General features: G+C 38.8%; 1 protein-coding gene across 15 annotated transcripts in view; it reads right to left on the bottom strand.

Moving 5' to 3' along the window:
* Positions 1-22,079, bottom strand: part of MCF2L (MCF.2 cell line derived transforming sequence like) — a 151,928-nt gene that overhangs the window by 52,044 nt on the left and 77,805 nt on the right. For 13 of the 15 annotated variants that reach the window (XR_009276541.1, XM_058828727.1, XM_058828789.1 and 10 more), the window contains 2 exons: positions 12,299-12,382; positions 3,376-3,490 (listed from right to left, as the gene is read on the bottom strand). Coding sequence is in view for 14 of the 15 variants with exons in the window: in XM_058828727.1 (XP_058684710.1) it covers positions 3,376-3,490; positions 12,299-12,382 (199 nt within the window). In the remaining variant the exon portion in view is untranslated. Of the gene's footprint in view, positions 1-3,375; positions 3,491-12,298; positions 12,383-12,864; positions 12,880-21,597; positions 21,613-22,079 lie in introns of those variants that run through there. The other 2 variants (XM_058829058.1, XM_058829088.1) reach the window with 2 other exon arrangements.

The raw sequence follows: 22,079 nt of genomic DNA, 5'->3' as shown, positions 1-22,079 counted from the left end.
AGGTAGGTTGAGAGGATTCAGTTTTTCCTCTTTCAACAAAGTCCTAAGCTAGCCTTCTTTCACTTTGGAAGAGATCTTGAAAACCTGCAGTAACTGCTAAGATTTATTGTACCAGTAAATATACTATTGGGCAAACTCTACTGCAGAGCACAGAAAGATCTTTTCTTCTGAAGCTCTTAGTAGCTCCTTACTGTCAACCCCATGAAATATAATTTCCCTTAACATGCGACTCCAGGCAGTCAGACAATGAGGTTTGAATTACTGCTGCCAACCCCTTGCTGTGATCTTGTACAGGGCCAAGTAGAACAAGCAGTTTTCTGAGGAACTGAGGTGGCTCCAAATGTGTCTGTGCTCTGCTGTCTCTACTCTTAGAAAAGTCCATTTCCCCTTAGTCTGTCAGAGCAGCCAAAAGAGAGGGTTACATATCTGATAAGCTAAATGACAATAACCTGGGAGGGCAGTCCCTGTGTAAGAGTTGTGAGCGGCATTTCCATCTTTTCTGTAAATCTGTACTCCTTACACCTCTTTAACCAACTGAAAAACTAAAAACTAACTGCCTCCACTTCCTTTAAAAGCCACTTCCAAAGCACCTAAACCAGTATCTGAACACTAAGATAGCAGGAAAAAATCCTACCTTACACCACCTTTAAGAGCACTAGAAATATCCCAGTTCAAGAACAGCAGCACTGCCCCTCTTATGGTTATACATGTATCAATATATGTAACATATCAATAGCAAAACATCTTTCCAAGGGGATGTATGCTGGCATCTGACTAATGTCCCTTCTGTAGTTTTTTATTCCTATAAACCTGCACAAGGCCTCACAAACACAATTTTGCACAGTAAGCTTCTGACACTGCTAGCAAAAATATCAGTCAGGAATGTCATAAGCCCTTTGAGGTTCTATAGATCCTCAGACATAAAAAGGTGGTACATTTATCAATATCTTAACAACAGCATTATTTTTACAATATTTGAAATTGAACTGTCATCACTTAAAGCCTAGAGAATGTTATATTCACAATAGTGAATACCTTATTCTTAACATCTAGACGGGGGGGCTTCCTCCTTTGTTTACAAAGAACAGTCCTCTCTTTCTAAATACTTACAAATTAAAGAAACAAGGAAATCCTAGAAGAACAGCCAGACTTAAGGAATGGCCACTTCTGGCTCAATATTCACAGGGTAATTGTTGTCAAGTAGGAGCGACTGCAAGAAAAACCTCCAGAAAGTCAGCTCCTATCAAAGTGGTGTGCTGGGATGCACTCAGTGCTCCACCACTGTACCAGATGATGTTTGTTCTGGTCAGAATTTCTCACATGAACCCCACTCTGTGCAGAAGATCGGTGGGCCACCATGAAGTGCACCACCAAGGACTTTCTAAAGGAGAAGCAGATGTGAATTTAGAATATAATTATTTGCAGAAACAGTACCCAAGATAGAATCAAGGGATGCTTACCCCCATGCACTTTAACCACCACAAGGATAAACAAAGAAAATGCAAAAAGTGGCTTTGAGCTTCAGGGTTTCATTCCCTGACAAACTAGGTGTTGAGAAGCACAACCAGGAGGGGCTGATTCCATCAAGTATAACCTGATGAGGATGCACTCCAACTCCTAGTCCAGATCCTTGATCCAAGGACATCAGACAGCATGGATATGTACAGTTCCCTGAGGAAGTCTGTCTCCAGATAAAATATCAGCCAGTAAACACTTAGAGCCTAATAATCCAAGCACTTACCCACCCAGCAGCTCACCTGCTAAAATGTAACAACTCAGAGTGAATATAAGAGTGCTGGGGGAGGCTCAGTTGCAAGTCTTGCTTAGGGTGAGGCAAAAGACACGCACAGATTTGCCCCATTGATGCATTGTCATCCTAGAAATAGACTGGTCAAGCATAATTACTAATTCATGCTGGCTACTCCCCATCACCTCCTTCTTTTATGTGCCCAAAAGTGTGTTTTAAGAGGACACACTCCATAATTTTCTCACAGATCAAAGTGAGGTTACCTCTAATCTCAAAACCTTTCAATGATTATAGAGAGCAACCTTACTATGACAGTGTCCTCAGCACTCACAAAGCAGCTCATCTTATCCCAAACACTAGATTTGGGTCAAGATTTCTCAAGAGATGCTTGATTTTGTCCTCATCCATTGCTTGCCATTCTCCTCCTTGAACTCCCTCTCTGAACACACAGACCTGGGAGACACTGTCAGGGAAGACTGAAGTGAAGAACTCAAGTGTCTCAGCCTCATCTGTTTTGGCTGCTAGTAATTTGCCCAGTCCATTCAGCACAGCTCCACATTCTCTTTGTTTTTTCCTGTACTGCTAAAGCACCGGAAGTTTTTTCAAGTGGTCCTTGATGTCCCTTTTTTCTTGTCCCTCAGCTCCAGGTGTGCTTAGACTTTTCTGACGCCATCCCTACATGTTTGGAAAATATATCTACATTCTTCTTTGTAGCCTGTCCTTGCTTTCACCTCCTGTATGCTGCCTTTGTATCTCAGTCACAAGTCCGCTTTCAGACAGTGGGGTCAGTCTCCTGTTACGTCTATTCACGTTCCAGGACGTACCATTCCTGTACTTGGAGAATGCTGTCCTTCAAAACTTGGCAGCCTTCTGCAGCAGATTTACTCATAAGAACTGCCTTCCTTTGTATCCCACCTACCAGTTCCCTGAATAAGCCCAAAATTTCCTCTCTTGAAGTCTAAGTCTAGTCTTGTCTATTCTGCTACTTGCCTTCATCACCTCCATCAGGATTTTGAGCCCACTATTTCATTCCTTAACAGACTGTCAACAAAAATCACAATATTTATTGAGCAGCCCGTTGGTAACACCACTGTGCCCTCTGAGAGAGTCAGAATTAATCCTTGGGCTTGCTTTGCACCCTCAGACAAAACTCTGTAAGTCTGCAGACACTATGTTCAGCTAAGCCAGGGAAACAGCTCAAGTGGTGAGGACAAACCTCTGCACATAGATACAGAGTGTTCCCTCACTGCATAATATCCTGAGCAGCACCCAGGAATTAGCATATTCTGCCACAACTATACATGTGCTCAATTGAAACACAGAATATTGCATTCTAAGATACAAGGTTTTATCTTGAAGTGAAGACACAAGAGGATGATGTCTATCATGGAACTTATATTCATACATACCAGGAAGTAGTTTTCTGATTAAATATAAATAGCAGTACACAATTTATCTAACAGCTACCTTAGATAGATGGCACTAACCAACACTTCGTGAATCTGCACCATAAGCTTAATTTTCCATTTCTTTAATTAAATACCAAGCCTGACTTTTACACCACATGTAAGGGATCAAATGTGTAAAGTCCCTTAGTAGATAATATTTTCTTCCAGACAGGTGCTCACCTTGGAATGCTTGTCAGGTAGGTCAGGACATTCTGAAACTCTTTTTCAGGAATCTCACTGAAAGCTGGATAGTCTGGAAAGGTGATAACAGGGCAGCCATCTCCCCCTCTTCCACCTACAAAAGAAGCAGCAAATGCGTTTACATTCAAGTCTCTTTACCCAGACTGAAATTTCCCAGTAATAAAACAACGGCATTTTTTCTTTTTTTACTTTTACTTTTTTTTCAGGGCTCATGTGTGGACAGTTTATTTTGAACAGTCTCTCTCTTTTTCAGTGCTTAGGAAGTTTTATAGAAAGGAATTCACCACATTAGATTTTTCCTGGGCAAATGCCTTGGCTCCTGTGAGCAGTTCTGACACCAGATGGCAGTGCGACTTTCTGCTGATAAACGTCAACTGCATGCAAGTAGAAGCAATCGGGAGAAAAAAAATCAACTAAATTAGAAACAAAAAAAAGTTAATTCAGAATTAAGTAGGCGAATCTCCATCTTGAACTGAACTCAACCCTCTTACCAGTTGGAATTCATTCATGCAACACCCTCTGCCCTGCTCAGTTGGCTGCTTCGCTTCCAGGTTGGTGAAACAGAAGGGGCAGAACAATAAAAGAAATGAGTGTGGGTGTTTCAAATGAGATTTCCCATTCCCAGGTTATGTACAGAAGGTAAAGCAGAGCTGAACACCTACACTGCAGCAGAGCTGCTGATGAGCTAGATACCATGGCATTTGCACCACTGGGTACAATTCACAGACACAATGCTTCTTCACACACATTCTTACATGTGTCATGTAAAAATTTCTTTTGAAAGACATTATTAGTGTTTCATGTCTTTAACAAGTATATATTCATAAAAACAGGTAGGACAAGGGGCTTGCTGAGCTCTAGCAACTGCATGAAGTTAACTGCGCTGGGGTGGCAGGAACACACTGCTGGGAAGTTATCTTTGCTTCATAGCTCAACAGGAGAAGAAAAGCAACAAAAAATTACTGTTTTAAAATAACAAGGATATTTTTTCCATCCTTGAAATCCGGTAACTGTGGAGAAATCAACATTAAACTGTATCAACAACACCAATTATGAGAGCAACAGTGATTTGTGAAGACTATTACCCACTTCCAGGCCCTTTGCATCTAACCTCACAGGAAAAAGAAGAGAAATATTCGACCTCAGATTCATTTGATAAAAGAAATCACAGCTTCCCTCCAAACCACATATAATTAGAAGAGCTCAGATAGCATCTTTTGTTAATTTGTGGTGAATCTGATTTCCATTTACCAGCTTACAGACAGCATGGTGCTGTCACTGTGAAGCTCTTGGAATCAAAACACATGAAAAAAATTATGTGCTCTGGATGTATTCAAACACCAACAAAATGCAACTATTATGCAAATATCACAAGTTTGCAAACATGACCTTTATGACACATCCAAACATGCAGCACTGAGTCAAGGGAGCTAATTTTAGCTATACAAATATTCACAACACAAATATAAGTTAAGACCAATTTTGATTCTATTGGTTTTTGTTCTACCCAAGCTCTCACGACTAAAGCATTTTCCTCTCTTGTTAAAAGCATGATAATGTTTTTTTCTGTTGCTTATGAGGTGCTCTGCTCTCTCTAGAGTAACTATTTTTAGGCACAATCATACATTATTTGTGGTATCTTTATTGGTTACTTGTTTTGTTCTACTTAATTACTATAAATAGGAAATACGAAACAAAAGACTAACAACAATTGACTTGCAGGACATGTCCTAAAAGCAGAAGTCTGAACCAGGATTTTCAGGAAGTTCCCAGACCACCACTGATTGTCAAGGGCAAATAGAGCCATCCTGCCTGGTGACAGCCTATTAATTTTCAGTTTGTAGTACAGTCATCTGTGGTTGTCTTGGCTGGAGATGACTCTGCCCTGAGCTCCTAGAAGGTTGTTCTTCACTCATTATCTTTTTCTTTGGTGTTTCCCTGCTGGGCCACTTGAGCACACACACCTTCAGATGCTCCTCAACTGCTTTTCCTTATCAGAACCCTGCTGCTCAAAAGAGTGACCTGAAATGCTACTCATAAGAATTTCTGCAAATTTTAGCTTTAACAATGCTGACTTACAGAAACTGCTCTCTGTATTGCAACTTTATGAACTTTGATGATTGTGACGGTCTCTCCCAACCTAGTGATTCTGTGATTAAATACATGGCCATCAAGGGAAGACAAGTCACTCTAGACAAAGCAGCCCCTGCTTTATAAGGAGTATTTGTCAGAGAAATTCTCAAAAAAAGCATGTGAAATAAAGCAAAGTAAAAATCCTACATAATGATTTTGTTGATGTTGAAGAATAGAAAAAAGAGTGAGTTCACTTTTTAAAGTGTCCTTTATTTCTTAATGAACTTGATGCAGAAATGTTATTTTTATCCTTTATTCAGAATCATTCTTCCTCATTTTTCTTCACTTCTGCAAAAGCAGCATTACACAATTCATAAAATTAGCTGTGTAAAATGTGATTTTCTTCTCTTCAGCCAGAAGTAAATCAAGTCACAGAAGTTAGGGGGAAGTGATAAAAAGTTTAGGAAGCTAAGAGAGGTTTTATTGTTGTTGATTTCGGTTTTAGTGAGAGGGAAAGCATTCAAATGACAAGTACTGAACAATTTCACTTCTCTTATCCCTTTTGAAACACAGGCTTAAGGCAAAAAATTCAAACATCTTATTAAAATTAATTCATATAATAATAATTTTCTAGCAGCTCAGAATTATATACACCTGATTACAAAAAAAAGACAGATGAATTTGTGAGTGCTACAACTCATGCAAATAATTCAGCACATACATAGTCATTTATAAAATGAGTTACTGCAATTTTAATCACCATACAAAAATTAGTAATCTAACAATAATTTAATAAATTCAGGTCAGTTGGCACAGTGATTACATCTAACTACCTCAGTCTGAACCACTGGAAAATCACCTCTTTCACATTCTCCTCTAGCTCAGAGTCCTGAAATTCCATCTACATCTGTTGAACAGCCTTAACTGATTTGCTGGACAAGTTCTGTCCACAGAGGCACACACAAGCCTGCTCTCCTACTTCTACTTTTACACAGGGATGTGCTACACAACTGGAATTTGATAGTTTTATGTGGTTTTAAGACAATCAAGTACCTGAGAGCATTAAGAGCATTTTTCTTAGTCTAATCATAGCCCTTATTTCTTTAAACATAAATTTCTGAAAGTATAACACATCCTTTTATTTTAATTAAAAAATTATTATCCCTGTTCTGACTACGAAAATGTCAGATTGAAGGGATCTAGGGAAAGATGCCTTTACTCATGGCAGAGCAGGGATTGCCTAGATGGTCTTCAAGGTTTCCTGCCAACCCAATCCATCTTGTGATTCTATGAAAATGCTGAAATACATTCAGCAGCATTTCTCTATGAAATATTATACAAATACCACTTGAGTGCCAGCTTTAGCTTTTTGTTTATTGCAAAGAGCAGAAGAGAACACAGCAGTCCTTAAGTGGGTACAATCACACCTGAAATGATTCCCAAGAATTCCTTGATGCTTGTCTTATAACACACAGCAGTGAGAAACATTCTGCAACTGAGAGGATTATTACTTTCCAGGCTATAAATGGATGCACCATAGAAGTAAAGAGGACTGAAGCTTATGTCAGCAATTAAATAAAATAAAAACACCACACCACGTTAAATTAAGCAAATCTTCCGTGAGCATTCATTAATGGAAAACTGTTATTAATTGACTTTTACATGATTTTGGAAGCCTATTCACATGAAACTTCTTTAACATATTTAGTGTCAAGCAAAACAAATTGCCTCCATAAAATGGAAATTTTTCAGTGGATAAACCTCCACAATACTAGCAAAGTCCTGTTAGGTGAAACTTTCCTAAACAGATCTACAAGCCTTGGTCTGGAGTCAGTTTTTACAACACTGACAGCCCCGTGTTTTGGAGAAACACACATTTTAAAAACATTGAATTGTACTGGCTCCACAGGTTAGGCAGCGAAAGGACTTTACTGTGCTTAGAAAAGAACACTCCACGTTCCTAACTTCTGAACACAATTAACACCAGCAATATCACCAATTGCTAAAATTGTGTGTACCCAGAGCATCATGGTCTTGTGGTGAAAACAGTAGACAAAATAACCATGGGAAACTAGCTGTGCTATTGTGAGATGGGACTGGTAAAGTTTGCAGTGATTTAGCATTTTTTCTTTATATTCTGCTACATCTAACTTTTCCCATCACAGTTGCTGTGTCTTCTGCATTTGTTTTCTTTTATATTAAGCAGGTTGGGAGATAGGGAAGTGCTAACCCAAGGAAATTACACAGCATTTTCAGAATTTCTAATTAAGAGACACGTTAGTAACTTGGTATCTAAAAACAATCTCAAATGAAACATAATTAGTATTCTTTTTAATTTAAAAAAACATTAACAGGGAAAATTACAAAACTTGCTTATTGTATATCCGCTAAAAATCACATACACATGTGCACAGGCACACACAGGGAAAAGGGTAATTCCCCACTACCCTGAAAGAGACATGCTAGTTTGGGGTTTTGTATGGACAGCAAAGTTTGACAGCAGCAAAGAAATTGCTTACACTTATTTCCAGGAAGGATGAGTAAGTGATTATTTTGTAATGTTTCCCTAACTAGTCTGCTCCTCTTTGCACAAAAAAAAAAAGGCATTCTCAAAACTACTCTGAGCACCCTCACAAAAAGGAAGTAGCTGGATATAATTAGATAGCAGAACAAAGAGTTTCCTGGCCTGATTCTGTAAGGCAAATTAAACAGTGTTTGGATTATAAGAAAAAATATGGTCTCCATATTGATCAATGTGCACACACAAGATCCAAGAGCATCATCCTTGTTGAATGGCTCAGATCTACAACTTTAGTTCAAAAGATGCTGCTTAAAAATTGCAGTCTTGTCAAAAGTGAAATCCTCACATGACTGAGAGAAGGGCTTACTTCAGGTTTTTTTTTACTATTGTAGTGGTTCAGCTATTATGCTTGTGCATTTCTGATAAGGAGTTTCTCCTTTCTGCTTGCATAATATACTTAACTGGAGAATTCAGTATTTGAAATTACATGTAGACTTCAATGAGGGAGTGGATAAAAGCTTCACTGCATATCCTTTGCAAAGAAAAACAGATCCAAGAGGAATTTATTAAAATGTTCTTTCCTTGAAATGAGAAGTTTTACTTGCATAACTTCACAAGCTGCCCAGGCTGATCAGCAGCAAATATACTGGCTTAAAAATTGGATTGCAGTACATAAATTTGCATCTGAACATATTTGAACTGGAAATCTCTTAGCCAAGGATTCACTTTTTATCTTTTCCTTTATTACATTTTTGCTTTGATTTTATTTTTTTTTTTTTTAATCTCTACAGACAGAAGGTTTAGCAGAGTAAATAAAAAACAGTAGTTAAGTTTACACCTGTTGAAGGCAAAGACTGCTAAGGAATACCTCTTTCATCGTCCATACACAACACAGATGCTGTATATACCAGCAGCAGAAATCAGGCTGATATTTTTAGCTACCTGTTGCAGCATATGTGGTACAGGATCCACTCAGAAATTCTCAAATGTAATTTTACTGACTCAGCAGCCTGAGCTACTTCAATGGGAACATTTTGACCAGTGAGGAGTGGTCAGGTCACTTCCACAGAGGTGAGCAAGAGCACTTTCTAGAAAATTAGTCAAAGTCAGATGCTTACTATTTACAATGATAAAGGTACAAGCATATATGTATATTTAAAAATCAAAGGTATAAAAATACAAATATAAATAATATACTATAATAATATAAATATAAAGCATTTTGAAAACTAGTACCAACGTTAAATTTTTCAATGGCAGGAAAAACAACTAGGAATCAATAGACAAAAATGCAAATAGCATGAACTCATATTTGTGATTCCGTTAATGGAAACACTTTGAAGTTGTTCTGTGCATAAGCAGGCATTCAAAGGAAAGGGAATTAAATAACTGGTTCAGTATTCTAGTGGCCAAGAGTCTCATTTGCACATGACACAGTTTGAATGATTAAAGATGCATATCAACATACACAGGTGTCTGTATGCTCTTCTCCATCTACGTTTATTTTAACACACCCGCACACTGTGGTGGCAGACAGACACGAGGCTGGGTGGGTACAAAAGTCACACAGCAATCATGGAAAGAGAAGATCCTTATGAAAGAAAATACAAAGCATGAATGAAAGACTGAGGAATACAGAAGGAATACATTTTATAGAGACTTTTAAATGGACCTTACACGGCCCTTCATGGGAAAAAAAACAAAAACAAGCAAAAAAAAAGTCAGAAGACCCTTTCCGGTGTAGGAGGAAAAGTGGTTGCACTAATAGTAACCAAAGAAAGCAAAGGTAAAAGAGGTGAAACCCTGAACCATGTAGACACAACACTTAGCATAGCCTAGCAACAACAAAAGTAACCATTTTAGCCCCAATAAGGACCTTGCTCCACAGAAAGAAAAAAGGCAAAAAGTAAACAACTGTGCTTGAGGTAAAATATTAACTTTGGGGTTTATAAACTTTCTGTGTGAATGACTAAGTACAAGCCTTGACCACAGCTTGCCACACCATTAGGTTTAAGCTGCAAACTCACTGCTGAGCAAGAGCCAGTCTGCAGGAGTAGTAAGAACCTTCATTTCATTGCACTTTGATATATTCACTGACAAACTGAAGCATTAGTGGAAGTTTTCACTTAACTTTGTTTCATTTCAAGTCTAATTTGGGTGTTCTTGCAGCATTTCCACTACAGTTCAGCACAATGAGTGACACAAGTAAGAGGTGACCCTGATTTATACCAAAACACAGAAAGCAGCTCAGGAAGGGCTGCAGCCTTTAGGCACAGACTGGGTTTCATTCCCTATTCAAGTAAGTGTCCCATGAGACCTACATAGATCCTATTAGAGAAACTAAAGCAATTCTCAAGTACACGTTCACTTGCTGTTAAAAAGCCAACTAAAATCAGAAATGTATCTAAGACATTCAGAAATACTTGCAAATGTGCTATTTTACCAAAGGCATTAGTAATCTATGGACTTTCATTTTAATGAGTTTTATGTCATGTACTTAGATTCTTTTTCCAAGGCAACTTAGTAAGAAGCAGAATCTCATTCATGCACACTGGAAATATCTGAAGTGGCCTTAGAGCAAAGCCTCTCTTAAGCTTTATGTACAATTTGTTTTAACAACAAACAAATTGTACATAAATCAAGTATCAAACACTGGCTCTGTTCCTTCATTCACAGAACCTGTAAAACCACTATTTGGTACAGCACAGAGAATTAACCATCTACATCCTGCAGGAGAACATTAGGATTAAAAAAAACCTGAATTCCACAGTGAAATGATAATGCCTAACACTCAAGTTCCCAAGAATTATAAAATCCAACAATCTAGTCACAGTAATGCAGATGACCTATTCCTTGAGGCAAATAAAACAAAATTCTAATTGCCATGAGTGTGAATAGATAGAATAGAATGAAGAATGGCTGCTCTTACTAAGCTCCATTGCCAGGTGGATTTATTGAGTGCTGAATTCACTGCTGTAGATTTGGGAACTCAACAACTCATCTACCACAGTCACCAGTTTTCTCCCTCACTTCAGAGGGGCAAAATATAAAACCTACTTACTTACAGTTTCATATATAGGCTGATTCTTGCATAACACTCTCATGAGACATTTTCTGCCCATAGATAAGAATGAGCTTGGAAAGTCAAAAAAATAAATATCCAGAGAAGAATTGTAGCTTAAACACTATAATCTCAAATGAAGCATGAACAGCCAACTTCATAAAAAAAATCTCTTATTTTCCAAGTGCTACCACCACCCCACAGAAAACACAGTATTGCAGACCCACAGTTTAGCTTGTGTAGCAGAAATAAAGCATAATTAATAGTTAATTATGAGTACAAGATTCAGTGAGCTCTTGCCAAGTAAAATATTACATTGTTTCATTCCCCTGTGTCTCTGAATCCCACACAGGATGGGATTCAGAGGGAGAGGGAACAGCCAGACAGTCCAACCGTAGGTCAGAGAGGTAAATTTTCTTTATGCTGAAGGATGCAGGGCAGCATTGATGCTCTCCCTTTTTGTGTGTTGGAGGAAGGGCAGGACTGGGCCATAACTCCAGCAAGTTCACTGCCACACACCTGCAAGAGCTTTTACAGGCAGAAGACAGGAGAACAAATTCAGAAGCTTCTCAGACACCTTCCACTCCGCCTGATCAGTGAGCCAAGGCACCATCTCCCTTTGCCCAATACCATCAGCCGTGGGCTCAGCGTGGAAATGGACCGAGCTCAGCAGCCAACACGTGCATGGCACGAACACCTGGCACAGGTGACCTAGGGGCAGAGACTCTCTGTGCAGCGTGGAAGTGGCTGTGCTGCTTTTGGGGACAGCCTTATCCCAAAAGCAGATTCCTCTGCAGAAGGCAATCAGTGACACCAAGCCAAAAATGCTGTCCAGAACTCGGTGCTACCCTTGTCTGACCCCAGCACAGCTGCTCTGGGGGAATGTGGTACCATGGTCCTTGCTCCACCACTTTGGTCAGGACCAAGGCGTCAGCTTGGGCATCAGTACCAAACATGACAGCAGAGCCCATGGCAGCTGGGGCTGTGAACTGAGGACTGCAAGACCGTAGCAACCACCTAAACATTCAAGCTGCAATCTCCAGTTAACTGGAAAATTACCTGTCTTTTAAAAATTTCTATAATACTTTAAAAAAAATATTTTAATAAATCCTTAGACAAGCCTTGGTAGCCTGCATTTCGAGTTACTCATTGGTTTCTCATATAAGAGTTCTCAGAGACTGTGAAAGGACAGCAGGCTGAACCGTGCATCTAAGCAATGTGTATAGGAGAGAATACCATAGTCTTACCTGACAGATAAGCAAATTGTTTCTTTAATTGGTCTTGAATATCTGCAGCATAGAGGGGAATGATGTCCTGATGCATGATCTCATCTGTGAAGAGAAAAAAAAAATTGCATTACAAAGTTATTTTATGCAAAATTTCACAGCACGCATTAAAAAAAAATAATCCCTGAAACAACAAAAACTGAGAAAACTAATTTTTGAAAAATACATTAAAATCTTTGGAGTCTTTCAAGCATCTGCAAAGGGCAAACTTTTCTTCGAATAACACACTAATAAAAGAGGAATTTACATTTACTGACATTTAGAAGCAGTACAAAACTTCCACTGAACAAAACACTGTAAAACTAATATTCCTCAGGAATGATGTTAAACAGTGGGATTTTTACATATTAAATTCAATTTTTATTAAAATCTTCTCAATTAAACCAAACCAGGAAACTTCTGATTTCTCTAGCCTGTCATCCAGATTCAAATACTCCAAGAAAATTGTATTAAATAAGATCAATAGAACTGGCTTGACAGTACATCCTCCCCTTGAAAACACACACACACACACACACACACTCTACCTCAATACTGAAAAGCAATGTTTAAGCTTTTATCTCAGCCCTTCCACTTCAGCTTAATGACAACCACACTGCTTTCCCAACCCTTGGTTTTCTGTCCCAGTGTTTCAGCAGAGGCGTTTCCCACAGCACGTTTCCAGAGGTCAAGCAGAAACCTGAGTTTTGCTGATTGTGACAAAGACTGCATGACAGAGTTGCTTCACTCATAAACTAAGATCTCACTTTTTACAAGGAAACAAGAAGTTTTACTCTTTTGCAATTTCTAAAAAATAATTATTCCACATATTAACCTCATTGAAAAGTACAGAAGAGATAACATAGCTTCTTAATTTGGTTATGAACATTTCTTTTAATCTGACATTGTACTGACCTTGAAGTTTTGGATTTAATGTACATTGAAATACCATGAAGATAGGTTTTGACACTCAGAGCTATGAATGTGCACAGGAAAAGTAAAAACCTAAAACTAATGTAAGTATAAGTGTCACCTGCACTGAAGTACAAGATAGTACAAGCTGAAGTAGAGCTCTGGTCCTCAAGGACTTGCTGTCACTGATGTCTTTCAAACATTAGATCATGAGCAGACAGACACTGCTATGAGCAATTCTCACATCTGTAAAATTCTGAGAACTGCAATTATTTGAGAATAGCAAAAAAGCCACTTTCAGTTACTTCTTCCAGATAAGCAAGAACTTATACTGTGAAACAGAACTTCTCTGTTCTCTGTCGTCCCGTTGGGCAGAGGAAGACCCATGACCATTTTCAAGGTCACACACTGATCAGAACTATTTTCCTGCATCCGGAGAACTGCTGTCTGATCAAAAGACCTCTGCATACCATGCTGTCAAACCCGTAAGTGGATACTTTTAAGTGTCAAGTCATATTTCACCCAGTTCAGTTATGTCACCATTTCAATGTTTTCAACAGAACACTGAACGTAGATCTTTCAAAACTCTAATCTCAGATGGCCAAGTAATTTCCAGAAGAGGAATATCCCGCTTCCCCAAAGGAAAAAGGATTTTCATTTATTTTTGCTGCCTGGGTCTTATAATATAAGGAGCCTCCCTGCAGCAGTGTTTAAAAAACTAAACAACCCTGATTCTGCAAACCAATACCTGCAGGTGCACCCATTAACCTGAATGTAAACTCATGCAGGATCAATGCTTATTTTTAGTGGGAGATGGAAAAAGGGAAAATAACATCATCAGTCTATAAAATGCCATCCTGTCTAAAGTCACAGGCAGACATAATTTTCATTACTGCATAGCATTGCACCCTAAGGATGTAGTAAAATAGTTGAATTTTGCATATGTAAGTAAGCACACGACACACTACACTGACAGAAGCAGGCATGCCCAAGGAAGAGAAACTCTTTATGTATCATTACAAAAGGATCACTATTTCCCCATGCAGCCCTGTGATCAATCCCACCGCAATCTGGACATGTGCCATGTGAATACCCAAGTCTAGATTTGATTGTTCCAGTGTTCCCTCTGATAGGAGCAGCAGCTTTTGCCACCCACACAGGTCAGCCCCACGATACTGGTCAAATACCTCTTCCCTGAAAAGACAGTCCCTTCCTCCCCCTTGGGTTTAAACTCGGTTTTAACTCAAATGTAAGAGCCCATCTGTTTGCAGCTGGAGGAGCAGCACGATGCGACACTGACAGACACCAAACTGCTCTTCCTGCTGCACTCCCTTCCACCACAGCCATCTCATCCTGCTCTTGCTGATTTGGTTTCAAGACACACTCCTAAAAGCCAAGCATGCACTAAGGTCAGAGCTGATTTTCAATAATTTAAAACAACTAAGTTTATAAATAGCAGCACAAAAAAATTGCAAGGAAATGCAACTCTTGGAATTGCCAAACAGGTCACATCCAGCAGCTCGACAGGATACACTTGAATCCAGTTTTACCACCCATGGATTTAGCCAGAAATCCCTCTTCAATATGTTTTCCTTCAGAGGAGATGCAATTGTAGACTCGTTGCTCTGCACTGTTTCTTTGACATTTAGCATCCCTCTGGAAAAGAGAGTTCATCACAGTTTGTTTGGGGTTTAATCTGATTTCACCTCAAGGCTGTCCATCATTACTCCAATATGCTGTTTCTTTAAAAGGACAAGGCAGAAAAAGGTACACGTGCTAAATATTCTGTGAGAGCACACACTCCTTACTCTCATGGCCTTTGGGGAAAATATTTTCTTGGAAATATTCTTTAAATAGAGAACCTGCCACCTGCTACATTCTTCAGGGACCATTTCCATTTTTGTAAAGCTAATTAGGTGCATATTAAAATATGCAGAATTACTGAAAATCTGCTCACTGTTTTGTAAGGAATTTTTATAGGATCAAATTCCACTTGTACTTGAATGGATTAAGATTCACACAGCCCATTATTTTCCCTGTTCTACCTTTTCTGCTTTACACAGTATTTTCAATGCAGATACCTAAAAGTCTGTTTTTCTGTACCCAAAACTCATGTCTGAAAAAAGTTGGTGATATCAAAACATGCTTGAATATCCTGTCTTTCCTGAGGAGCTCACTTAAGAAGCTTAAAAGAAAGCTCCTGGGCATTATAGTGCAACAGGTCTTGTAGGTGATAATAAACAGTAAAATAAGGTTCTCTAAAGATAGTACTGCTTTTTTATTACTATTCTTTAAACCCCAATACATAAAATAGCTAGGAATGTGCAAAGATTTTTTTCTAACCTGACAACTGGAGGCTCTTTAAAAAAATCCCCACATTACCTAGTATTAAAATTAAGTGTAAGAGAGGGCAGAAGTGTCATCTTATTAATATAAAGGAATCAGTTAAATATATGGCTCTTATTACAAAAAAAAAAAGCTTTTCTCACTAAAAATGTGAACCACAATTGTGTAGATATATCATCTTCTAATTGAATTTAAATCTTGCTTTGATAGTCCTGTCTCAATGATAAAGAATGATGGCTTGGAGGGACCTGACTCCATCCCATCAGAAGCACCTGACTGCATTTCAGATGAAGCAGGATGACAGATTTAAGCATGAGGGCACAAAGATAACTTGTGCTTGAATTACCTGGTGCCATCAAGCCCTGAAGAACTTGGGATCTAAGAAAACAATCAATCACTGTCACTGCACAAGAATTTTGTGTCACAATCACAAAGTCACTGCAGTCAAGAATTTCCCTTATTGATAAAAAGCTCCTCTTTTTTTTCTGATCAAACTAAAACTCATCATAATTTGTAGTTTGTCTGACATGCTGAAGCAAGCCCATTTTCACAGAAGACGACATCTGAGTGGACTCTGAACTGACTTCACCCACATTACACACAAGGAAGACTCCCAACATGACTTGTGAGCCTTCTGTAACCAGTTGAATAAAATTCCCAGGAATCCAGCTGGAATTACACCACCCTTTGAGTAGTTCTGCAGGAAATTCTGTGGCCATTTCTTTATACCAACTTGAAAGCCAATCTATTTATTCACATTCAGACACAGTTATGCCTTTCAGCACAGATCTCAGTAGCACATCAGAAATCAAATGACAATTTTTCTTCCTCCTCTTTCTTGCTGAGCCTGCAAAACTTGCATGAAAACTTGTCTACAGTTTCTCTATGAAATCCATGCCTTAAACTGAAAAAATATTGTATTTTCCTTAACCAGTTTTGCTTTGCTTCTTCTCTGGAACAGCATACCCACCCAAAGAGTTGAATGCCTTTTATGAAGGGGGTCTTAATTTGAAAAACCTCTTCATTAAACCAGCCTCCCATCTGGTAATTATAAATGCAAGATAATGACTTTCAGAGCAGTCCCTTCATCTCTCTCAGCCCCAAGGCAAATCTTTCATTTCCTCATTCTTCCCTCTTCATCTTCACCCCCCGACCACCAGCACTACTAACAGCCAGCTCCTTTGTGAAGCCCCCCAAGCAGGGAAGAACCAGAGCAGCAGAGCTGGTGCACAGAAGCCCTCTTCTGCTCTAAGCCACCTAAAACTAATGAGCTGCTTGAGATGCCAAGTGAGCTTTCCAGCTTTAAAACTTAATTTTAAAAAACACTGCTGATTAGTGACAATGCCTGCAAGCTCAGTGCTGGGTATGCTCAGGCACAACAGCTGCAGACTAGCTCTCAGGTCCTCATGCTATTTGTAGCCACACTGGGCTGATGACAGGAATTTATGCAAGTGTTCATAAACTAAGATTTCAAATCTCACCAGTTCAAAATACCTTTAGGAAGAGTTTATTCCAATTTAATTTGACTACACCATCATTAAAATGATGAACCAGGAAAAATGAGTGAATAAATTCAGAAATTTTCAGGCAAAACACATGTCTGTTAAAGTGTATTTGGGAAGGAAATCATCACCTGGGCAGAACAGTGTTTTTGCAACTTGTTTGTTCCTGGTGAGCTAAATTATCCTAAGCAAGCACAAAATGCAAGTTCTTTGCCTCTACCAGCATCACAGTTGCTGGCACAAAGAGATATAAAACAAAGTGGTGCTCCAAACAGCTTCATATGGCATTGAGTGTCCAATAAACATTTTTAATTATACAGTTGCATAAGAATTTTACTTGCAAGAGCTTTACAGACTACAGGTAAGTTCTGTCTCCCATTTCCTCTCCTAGTTAGAAAATACCATTTCCTCTCAAAAAAAGCCCTGATGAATAGAGCAGAGCCTTAAGCTGAGATATCTTTTTTTTTTAAGAGAATCATGCTTTATACAAGTTCCACTTCCACAGCATTACTAACATCAGTAGATTTTCTAAGGCTGTCTAATATTGTCACAATATGCAGAGAACAGCTCTACTACATACCCAGTGCTCCAACAGGCTAGGATGGAATCCCATGCACCTTCAGTGTTAAATAAGCATCTAGTCGAGTGAGTCAAGGCTTGGAAGTGGTATTGCCAAAGAAAATCTAAAATTTTAGGAACAATATTCCCTGTATTATAAGCCCAGGCACAGCGGACACAGGCACTTATTGTTTGGTGGTATTTTAAATGTCTAGTGCATCAGAAAAACTGACAGATCCTTCACAAAGTCCAAAAATTTTATTTCTGCAGCACTGCTCGTATTTCCTAAATTTTTGCAATATTTAAATTATTTCACTGAAGTGAAACTACAAAATTCTGCTTCATTGATCATACCTGAAGAACACCACAACTACTTACAAGCCACACAAATTAATCCCCAAAGGCTACAACTCCAGAATTTAAATATGAGAGGCAGGAACTTGTTAAAGAACAAAAAATAAATCCCAACATCTTTGTACAGAAACCCACTGAACCCCTTACTTTATTCAGGTAATTTCTGCTTTCTGGAATGACAATATCCACCTGTTTCTTCTTTGAGATCACAGAGTTGGGGATTTGGCATGAGACTACCTACAAAACTATGAGAAAGATGGTTGGTTTCAGGTAGGGAGATTAAACACTAATCCTTCCTCTAAAAAAAAAAGAAGTTTTGAGGTATGCAATGCTGTTGGCTCAGCCCGAAATTACAGAATGTGTACCCGTTCCCATTTTCTTGACTCAAATTATTAAACACCTGCTCAAAAGCATACTTTGTGAGCCAACCAAGATTTTGTTTCTTTCAAAGTCTAATATTGGATTTGACCACTTATTATACATGTCAAAGTACATTTTTCTCTTCTTCCACCTCTCCTTTTGTAAAAGGCAACAAAGTTCTTTGTCTTATTTTGCTAAAATAACATCCCCTCAAAGAACAGACGCTAGTGGAAATACAATCTCCTCCCTTTCATGTATAATAGATGCATTCACAGGATACTATGAGCACTAAATACTACAGCTTCTTCCTCCTCTGCTTCATCACTCACACCTACTTGACACACTATTCTGTAGTCCACAGCAGGGATCACCTTTAAGTTTGGATATAGCTTGTAAGAGAGACTGAACACTAGCTAATCTGTAGGCAGAAGAAAACTGTGTAACAACCAGAAAATCCATCTAGGGATCAAACCCAAAATCTAGTATTTCTTTGTTCTTGAAGAAAATTCAAAGTAAGACAAAATGTGAGAGGGATGTGGGTTGCAATTTTGCAAGACATCTCAAAGTGCAACCAGTTTTAGCATCTAATATGCTTCACCATGCTTTTGCTGCATACATGCTCAAGAGCACCCAGACTGTTTTGGTGAGAAAGACACATTTCTTGTGCTATTTCAAGTCATAATAATTACTCTTTCCAAACCAAGAAGGGGAACTTGGAATCATGCCACACAGCCATATTATAGCCTAAATTTGTATTAAGCACAAAATGGACTTAGAGATAAAGCAGCAACAGTGTCAGGTGTACCTTCTACCCAAATGTATAATTAACCTCATGTGTATGGCATGTTCTTACTATTGCAACAGCAATATTGCTCTCTTCTTTCCAGGATGTCCTGAAGGAAGCCAAGCCTGCTGGTAAACCCTTTATTGTTCTTGCAGGATAGTTTCAGACTGCTAGGAACCACACTTAAGTATTGCCAAAACTGCAGCATTGTTAACTCCCTAATACTGCCAATCATGCTGAGCATACAGAATAAAAATACTTCTAAAGTATTAGATGTACTTAGTCACCTACAAGCAGCAGATTTTGCAAAAAAGCAAAGATACTTTTTTTTTTTTTTTTTTTTTTAATTTTAATGGAGAAATAGTACATAAAGACTGAGCAGCAGAGAATGTTCCCCTAGCCAGGACTCAAGTGATAAGAAGGGAAGTGACCCAGCTGTGTCTCACTCAGTACTTTAGCAAGCAAGCCTCTATGGAATAACAAAACATTAGATTTTGCCAACTGCCTTTTAGTAAGATTTAATGCTCTGACAAAATTATTACAGGAATTTTGCTTTCTATATACTAAAGCTTTGCAAAGAAGAGGAGGTCTTCCAAATAGAGAAAATGCAAAGATCAACTCTGAACAGAAGAGTCACATGCAAGGTAAAGGACTCATCTTCAGTGAGCCTTATAAACTAATGATGCAATCACTCAGCTTAAACACGTATGCTGAAGTGGACATGTTTCAGAGAATTAAACCAAAGATTTGTCTCCATCTAAACCACCTGCTTTCAACTCTTCCTCTTCAGAAAAATATGTATCTCAAAGTAGGCCCCAAAGCTTTAACTGAAAACACACAGAGGACCAGCTGTATGAATATGACTACCTGGCAGTTCTACTACAAGAATGCTATTTTTCTGTCTTATTTTGGAAGCATGGTAAGATTTTAAACCTTGAGTGACTGTACTCTGTTCAAAAAACGAAAACCAAACACTTTCATAAAGCAGCAGAGTGGTAAAATCTAATTGCTTGTTGTACACCTCTGTTCTGGAGATAAATTAGAGCAGTGCTAACAATTGTGGGGTTGCACAGAATGGGTTGGGTTGGAAGAGATCTTCAAAGATCATCTGGTTCCAACCACACTGCTGTAGGCAGAGATGCCTTCTATTGGACCAGGCTGCTCAAAGCCCCATCCATCCCCATTGTAAAAAAATTTTATTCTGTATGCCCAATCCAAGCCTACCCTCTTTCAATTTAAAACTGGTGCTCCTTGTCCTGTCATTGCAGGCCCTGGTAGAAAGATCTTTCTTGACTTTTATCATTTCAACAACACAGAGGATGGTGAGAATAACTTCTAAGAGACAAAATATTATTTTATGCTACTGTAACACAAGTATAGTTTTTCATGTAGCTATACATATAAAAACTAATGTTTGGAAAGGCAACGTGTGAGATAGAAGGGCTAAGTGTTCACTGAGAGGCTTGTTCAGACCTGTGTACTTGTTTTCAGCTAAAAAATTTACTTGTAAGCTTCCCAGTATTTGGGACTCTGATTACAAATAACTTATAAAGAAGAGGTTGCTGAATTCATAACCCAGCTGGCTGTCCCACCTTACCACACAGATGACAGAGTTGTTAATGAAGAGCTCTTGAAGCACTGTGGCTTGCTGTTTAATGCCATGAAAAAGATGAAACACGTTGTGCCTCTCTAAAGTACTGCAAATATGAACTACTTCAGGCAGTTCAGAGGAAGGGCATGGACACAGTTCAGTATCTCCCACAGGCAGCCACAGAAGCATTTAGTGCAATACAGTCAGCCTTGCTGAGACCTCTCCTTCACTTACATTTTCTCCCCTCTGCTGATGTAGGCACAAAAAATACTCCATACAAAGCTCAGGAGGAAGAGGAACGGGACAGTCCTTTGCCCACTTTGAGCAGAATGTTCCAACAGCTCTCCAGAAGGGAATGATCACTGGCACACTGAACATGCCCACAAGAAGCGGTGGCAGTCAACAGATGAGAATCAAGCCTTGGCAGCTGCTAACAAAAGCCCTGCTCACTTATTTCTCAGTGAACAAATACAAATGAAAACACCCTATTTTAAACGTGGCAATTTACACAAGTAGTCCTGGCATGATTACATATGCACCACCATGATTTGACACAAAACACTCTCTAGTTCTACATTCACTGTCTCCTGCAGTAATCAGTGGTTTCCTAAATCCACCCCACCCCTCTCAGGGATGCAGATGAGGATGCACATAAAGAACAAAAGTTACTCAAGCTTATTACTCCACCCTTTCCATCTGGTCATCCTCATCTTTCTTAAACCTTTCATTCATTCCTCCTAAGCAGCATGCCTTATAGTATTACCCTGGTAGCATCAAGCAGAGCGTTCAGACTCACGTGTTGAGAGTTAGTAATACTAATTAAAGATTTGTAAGAAGATCCACCCTTTAGTTAGAAGACCCACCCTTTACATACCTGTTTTATTTAAATCTGACATTTCAAAAGCAACAGTATTGTAAGGTTAGACACCAGTCCATGGGCTCGCTGCTCTGTCTCCTCTGCAATAGTCATGCATACCAAAAGCAGAAAACAGAACTGGGAATGTAGATTCAGGCACCAGAATAAGGACGCGATTTTGCTTGTCCCTGTTCCACAAAACATGCTTTCATTTTGCCATGGACTGCGGCTGCACTATTAACTGCAAATAATATCTCTACTATTTCACTATATCTTAACAGAAACAACATTTCTATAGAAAGCTCTGACTGAAGGAACTAAAGAAAGAATTCATTTTAGATCAACCCGCCTATACTAAAAACTAGGGGAAGCCAAATTGGATCTTATGAAAGAAACATTGCTTTTTCTCTACCTCCAATAGGGATCAGGAGAAATTGTGTATCTGCTATTCACACAAAATGCACTGAACTGAAAATTAAAACACTGTAAACCAGAAACAG

Source organism: Poecile atricapillus, chromosome 1 (assembly GCF_030490865.1).
Source record: "Poecile atricapillus isolate bPoeAtr1 chromosome 1, bPoeAtr1.hap1, whole genome shotgun sequence".
NCBI lineage: Eukaryota > Metazoa > Chordata > Aves > Passeriformes > Paridae > Poecile > Poecile atricapillus.
The sequence above is the reverse complement of the archived record's forward strand: the minus strand, read 5'-3'. Positions and strand labels throughout refer to the sequence as shown.